This window comes from Olea europaea, chromosome 12, assembly GCF_002742605.1.
Source record: "Olea europaea var. sylvestris chromosome 12, O_europaea_v1, whole genome shotgun sequence".
Taxonomy (NCBI): domain Eukaryota; kingdom Viridiplantae; phylum Streptophyta; class Magnoliopsida; order Lamiales; family Oleaceae; genus Olea; species Olea europaea.
This window is the reverse complement of record NC_036248.1, coordinates 7,278,352-7,284,986: the sequence shown is the minus strand read 5'-3', so window position 1 is coordinate 7,284,986 and position 6,635 is coordinate 7,278,352. Positions and strand designations below refer to the sequence as shown.

Here is a 6,635-nt window from a genome sequence, read left to right as displayed (position 1 = left end):
TTATGTATATTATTTATTTCATATTTAATTACTCTATTTCGATTATTTATTTGAAGCGTATATTTAAGTAGAAAAGAACAAAAATTAAAACTCAATTTAATTTATCTTTAAATATTTCGTTAATTTTCTTAATATATTATTTCTTTTATTTTTCATTTTATTTCTTAACACACACACAACAACAAAAAAAAAAAAAAAAAAATTATATATTTTTGACGGACCCGGATTTGGGCCGGTTAGCCGGACCCGGACCAAAATCCGGGTCCGGTGTGGTCTGGTCCGTTACGGATTGGTCCGTAACGGACCGTCAGATGGTCCGTTACGGACCAACGGTTTGGTCCGTAACGGACCAAACCGGCGGGCTGGCCGGAAACTCCATTTCCTGCGAGTTTAGCCCCTTTTTTTTCACTTTTTTCAAGATTTTAACCTCAAATTCGATATTTTCTTACATTTTAACTATAGAAACATGAATTTAACCCATATTCATATCCTAAACATTCAAACTTTCACAAATTCAAAGTAGTTATTTATAGAAAACATGTCTAACCTTCAAGAAAATGACGGTCTCCGACGAATCCGAGGTGGCTCTGGTCTTGGTCAAAGTTGGTGAGGTCCGGGCAATCCGTAGACGACGTCGACGGTCGGTAACTGATTTTTCCCTTTTTTTCTTTTCTTTTTTCTCTCTATTTTCTCTTCTCTTCTTTCCTCTAAATGAGGGTATTTTCGACCCTACATATTTTGTTTACATTTTTTTTTTTTTTTAACAAATAACTTGGTCAGAGGCTATTATGAAAAACATACCGGGTGGGGCAGCCATTGCCCACCATTTCCTCCATCATAGGCCTAACCCTCCCCCACCAGAACTCTCCTCGTCCCCAAAACGGCAAAACCCAACACCAACAATATTATTTACCTGTAATAAAACCCTAATCGAAGATGGCAACTCCAAAACCGCCATTGTTGAACTCCACTGACCTCATCTCTACTATTATCAACCTCTTGAAACGCCATCCCGTTTCGCCATTATATGACACTCTTGCCCCATTTTTTCCCTCCTTAACGCCACCCATTATCCACTCAATTCTTTCTTCCCCTTCTCTCCGCCATTTTCCTTCAACTCTTCTATCTTTCCTCACATTGGTACATTCTCATACCCCACATTCAGCCCCTCTACCTCTCTCCCCTCTTCTTTCGATACTTTCATCCCTTTTATCTCATCAGAAATTCACGGATGCGAGAAAAATTCTTCGGTCCCATATCGTCTCTGATCATCCCCACCACCATTTACATCGTCACCTCCTCCACCCTTGCCCGTACCTTCCACCCCCATCGAAGGTCCTCTTAGATACTTCAATTTCGGCCTACTGTCACTCGGGATGGCCACACCTTGCTGCCCAGATTTTCAAGAAAATGAAGCGCCATGGCTGCCGCCCCACCCTGTTGACTCTCAACACTTTGTTGAACTCACTGGTAAAGAATTCCTCTTCCTCACGGTCCACTGCCTTTTGCCGAGAATTGTTTAATGATGCTTTAAAACTTGGTGTGGTCCCCAATGTAAATACTTGTAATATTTTGATTAGTGGATTTTGTTTAGAATATAAACTTAAGGAGGCAATTGAATTTTTGAAGAATATGGAGAGTGAATTTGGGTGCAAGCCGGATAATGTGAGTTACAATACGATATTGGTCACGTTATGCAAGAAAGGCAGATTGAATGACGTGCGTGATTTGTTGTTTGATATGAAGGAGAAGGGGCTTTCACCTAATAGGAATACGTACAATATTTTGGTTCATGGGTATTGTAAGATGGGGTGGTTGAAGGATGCTGCTAATGTTATTGAGTTGATGAGTCAGCATAACATTTTGACGGACGCTTGGACATATAATATGTTGATTGATGGATTTTGTAAACAGGGAAAGATTGATGAGGCATGCAGGTTGAGAGATGAGATGGAGGGGTTGAAATTGTTGCCCGACGTGGTTACTTACAACACGTTGATAAACGGGTATTTTGAGATGAAAAATAGTTTTGCAGCTTTCAAGTTGATGGAAGAAATGACAGAGAGAGGAGTGAAGCCCAATGAGATTACTCATAATATCTTGATTAAGTGGTATTGTAAGGAAGGGAGGATGGATGAAGCTAGTGAGACATTTAGGAGGATGGAGAAAAGTGGGTTTTCACCTGATCATATTACCTTCAATACTCTAATAAGCCGGTATTGTAAGTCGGGAAATTTCTCCGAGGCACTGATGACGATGAATCTAATGGGTGGAAAAGGTTTGAAAATGGACACGGTGACACTGAACACTGCTTTGCATAATCTGTGCCAAGAAAGAAAGGTTAATGAGGCATACAATTTACTCAACATTGCTCATAAGAGAGGTTATATCTTGGATGATGTGAGCTATGGCACTCTGATTGTTGGGTATTGTAAGGAAGAGAATTTGGATAGAGCTATGGGGCTTTGGGATGAAATGAAGGAGAAAGAGATTATTCCGGGTATTTCTGCATATAATTCTCTAATTCTAGGCCTATGCAAGTCGAGTAAAACTGACCAAGCGATAAATAAGTTGAATGAACTATTGGATAGTGGGTTGGTTCCAAATGAGACTACATACAACACAATTATTCATGGGTTCTGCTGGGAAGGGAATCTGGAGAAGGCATTTCAATTTCACAACAAGATGGTTGAAAAATCATTTAAGCCTAATATCTATACATGCAACATTCTTCTTCGTGGGCTTTGCAAGGAAGGGATGCTTGAAAAAGCAATAAAGCTCTTCAACACTTGGAATTCGAAAGGGAAAGACATTGATGCAGTAACCTACAACACCTTAATAACGGCCCTATGCAAAGATGGGAGACTCGCGGATGCTTTGAGCCTTGTTGCTGAGATGAAAGAAAAAGAACTAGCACGGGATAGTTATACATATAATGCCATTATTGGTGCTCTTAAGGATGCGGGAAGAGCTAAAGAAGCAGAGGAGATCATGTTACAAATGATAGAAGGTGATAAATCATCTCAACAGCCAATGCAGACGGATGAAGGACAAGATGTGGTTGCTGGTGAAACTTCAGATGAATTAGATTCAAGTTCTATAGCTTACTCAGAACAGATTAACGAGCTATGCGCTGAAGGGAGATACAAAGATGCCATGCATATTTTTGGAGAACTGAAGCAGAAGGGCATCACTGTAAATAAATCCGCCTATATTGTTCTAATGAATGGACTGATAAAGAGGAAAAAGAGTACATTGAAGGCATTTTGATTGTTCTTTGCTGGTTACAACCCTTGACTCTGTCAGATGGGCATGCATTCTTTCACACAGTCTTAGGTAATGTGCACAAGGCAAGAACTCCAGGTATATATTTTTTCCTCTTCCTTTCATGTGAGAAAAAATCATTAAGAATGATCATTTCATGAGAAGGTCTTAAATTGTGCCAAGTGTCTGTGATTTCTATGCACTAGATATAATAGTTTCTAAAGATTGTTTAATATGAAATGGAGATAAATTGTTTTAATGAAATACTGGAATAATCACATTTGTAAGAGAATTTTTTGTGCCTACTTATGGCACATTTGTCGAACATGAATAAATGCATTTTCTTGGGGCTGCTTATATGATTATAATTGCGAGTGGCAGTGAGTATTTCAGCATATTGTATAAATGTTGGTTATTCCCCTGCTTTCAACTTCATAATTTGCATATGCTGTCCTACATTAGATCAAATTAGGAGAATGCATTAGCAGGCTTTTACAAAGATTTCTGATCATTGGTCTGTACAAGTTTATCTTCATACTGTTCACCTTGAGATTTGCTACAGTAGCTGTAGGCTGCAGCTGAATAGCTCAGTCGATTTAGCAACACATTTGCGAAAAGCCCGATCAGACCAGACAGTGAGCGAGTCATGTTGAGAGCGAACTATTAACTCTTCAATTATTAATGCTCTAGCGTGCAACTCCTTTCTTGGTTTGGGAGTGTAGTTCAACAAAAGGTTGGTGGTGCTAGAAATAGTCTGATCGGGCTTTTCGCAAATGTGTTGCCTCGTCCAGTTGAAGATATCTCCAATAGCAACAGTGCTTAAACTGCCAAACCTGCTGTCAGTACTTCTCTAGATTTCATTACTGATGTTATGTGACCTTTTAGAGCACATTCTTGGTTTGGTATGTATTTGAAATAGTGCTATGCTTTTCTGAATTGCACCTTCTATTTTTGTATTTCTGAGAAGGTATCCATGTAGTATACCATTTTGTTCTCAATATATGTTTTGGATTGCAAACACTCACGTTGATACATTATGTGTCATTGTTCAGGATGCAGCTTCTGTAAATATCAATGGTGACTTTACTTGCGCACTTCCTTCTAAAGATTAGGTAGGAGATTTTATTCACCCCAACAAAATGACAAGTTTTGTTGATATTTTTGAATGGTCTGGTTGTTTGGATCCAGAAGTTGATTAAGCCCCTGTTTGTTTCCCATTATTTGGCCATTGAAATGAAAAATATGACCGTTATCCATCACATCAAGCCACCATATTTGAATTTTTATCTCTTGTGTGAGACTCGTAACGGCTATATTTTTCATTCTGAGCCTTACATTATTGAGAAACAGACCGGGCCTAAAATTTTCTGAGGATGGGGATTTTAAACTTTATGCTCCGAATTATCTCCAGTGGTAATTGATGGAGATGTACAAGCAGGGGAACCATATTCTGCTCATACATTATGGAAAATTTTATCAACCGATTGCCTTCTGCCCCAGGAGAATAAGTTATGGAGATATGAAGTAACACGGAGGCTTGTATTTGAGGTAGAGTGATATTAATTTATTGTTATGGGATAATATTCCCCCGAAAATGGTAGTGGTTTCTCCATCCAAATTGAGTTGCTGTGTTTGACTTCCATTGTTAAATGAATTTTCTTTGGAGCCAAATTTTATGAATATTTTTATTCCTGTTTACATTTTCATCTAAGCAATATTTCCAGTTGGCAGTATCTCGTGTGAATTTATTACCATATTGAAGTTACATGACAGATATTAAATGAAGTAATAAAAATTATGCTTTGGATCTTTATTTTTTTTTTCAGTTGTCTGTGTAAATGTAATAATAGACTTCTAATATTATAAAGGGGGCATGGAACTTCTGTGCATTAGATATGAGCACTGTCAGAAAAATGAGCATGATGGGATCTCTCTAGTCTGGGAGAGAAACTTGGGTGGGGGGCGGTCGCACCATCCACGTGGTGCGACCGCCCAACCCCGAGGCGCCACCTTTGCGGATGGCCCACGCACCTCGGGGGTGTGTGGTGGCCCACCTGCCGAGGTGGCGCACATTTATAGGGTGGTCGCACCGTTTGAGGTGTGTGGGCCATCCGTCGAGGTGGCGCACCCCACCTAAGTTTTTTCCCTAGTCTGGAGATGCTGTGAAAATTAGGGCTACTTTGACCAAATGGGAAACTGGATTTACATGAGCAGATACATTTCTTTTGAAGTTGTAAATGATATTATGATATTGTTTAGTAGTAGACATTACCCATACTAGCATGTACTCAATATATCATGAGTGAGGCTGACTTTAATATCATGTTCTTCTTGTTTCCACCCTTGTCCTTATCTTCGCTTGTTTGGAGTTTTCTGAGTCTTGCATGCATTGTTAATCACTGCCTAATATAGTTTCATCTTTGTCGTAACAGGGGAGGATGAAGCATACATGAAATGAATTGTTAACTTCTTCAAATATTTGGCATCTACAAATTGGAGTTCATTTGTATCTTAAAACATTCTGGTTGTCTCTGAAAAACTCAGTTTTCATCTGCGCCTTGCCTTGAGATGGTTGATTTGGCCAAGACTAAGTTGGTCCATTGGATATCATGCTGAAAGGAATAGTGGATATGTAGATGGCGATTGTGGGTCCCTTGAAATGTGTAGATAAAAGTGGTTCAATGTTTACAAACACTCCCCAATGTCAAGAAACCTATGCATTGCCCGTTTAATGAAATTCTCTTGAATTAATACTCATTTTTGTTATGGATATATTATATTGTTAGTTTGGGTGGGTAGAATACGTTTATATTTTTACATTGTGTTATGGATTTTGGCGAACGCGTCGGTTTTGAACCTGGTTTAAGGTGCATAAATATTGGCCTTGTTTGGTGACAACATTCCAAGTAAGTTTGGTCCTCTTTAGTATTTTAACAATTGTGGTTCTAGATTATTATAGATTTACAACCTTTTTCATATAATTGAAGTTATATAGAATTTATTTTTCCTCCCTGTTCACACATGCAATAATTCTCAGTAAATGCAGTGAATTTCAAAACGAGGGACCTGCTGCACGGGAGAAATTTTGTTCAGAAAATAGATCTATTTGGCATTAGTATTTATGAAAAATTATTCAATTTAAATTTACGTGCCACTAAAAAGTTTTATAGAATCGAAATAAGTAGTGCAAGATCTGGTTTTATCAGCCGTTTTTGTCGCCTTTTGCACAAGATTTTGGGTGATTATAGTTTATATCAACTATCTTTAATTAATAGCGGTTTCTGTTGCATTTTTTTTTTTTTTAATGTCAAATATATTGGTTTTTCTAAGCGTCATCAACATGTTAAACATTTCATTTTGGTTGGGGTTAA

General features: G+C 38.3%; 1 protein-coding gene across 3 annotated transcripts; it reads left to right on the top strand.

Moving 5' to 3' along the window:
• The first annotated feature begins 821 nt into the window (after positions 1 to 821).
• On the top strand, positions 822 to 6,019 carry LOC111405430 (pentatricopeptide repeat-containing protein At2g16880). Of its 3 annotated transcripts, XM_023034299.1 has the most exons (4): positions 824 to 3,363; positions 4,317 to 4,376; positions 4,676 to 4,812; positions 5,697 to 6,019. In XM_023034299.1, exon 1 carries the CDS (start codon positions 937 to 939, stop codon positions 3,268 to 3,270), a length of 2,334 nt encoding a protein of 777 aa, XP_022890067.1. In that variant the 5' UTR covers positions 824 to 936; the 3' UTR covers positions 3,271 to 3,363; positions 4,317 to 4,376; positions 4,676 to 4,812; positions 5,697 to 6,019. The 3 variants fall into 3 exon arrangements, with proteins under 3 accessions (XP_022890069.1, XP_022890068.1, XP_022890067.1); XM_023034300.1 differs by lacking the exon at positions 4,676 to 4,812 and having other exon boundaries at positions 823 to 3,363; XM_023034301.1 differs by lacking the exons at positions 4,317 to 4,376; positions 4,676 to 4,812 and having other exon boundaries at positions 822 to 3,363.
• The last annotated feature ends 616 nt before the right edge of the window (positions 6,020 to 6,635 follow it).

Bases quoted from the DNA above. Each gene is read 5' to 3' on its own strand.
- LOC111405430 (XM_023034301.1), top strand. From the start codon at position 937: ATGGCAACTCCAAAACCGCCATTGTTGAACTCCACTGACCTCATCTCT.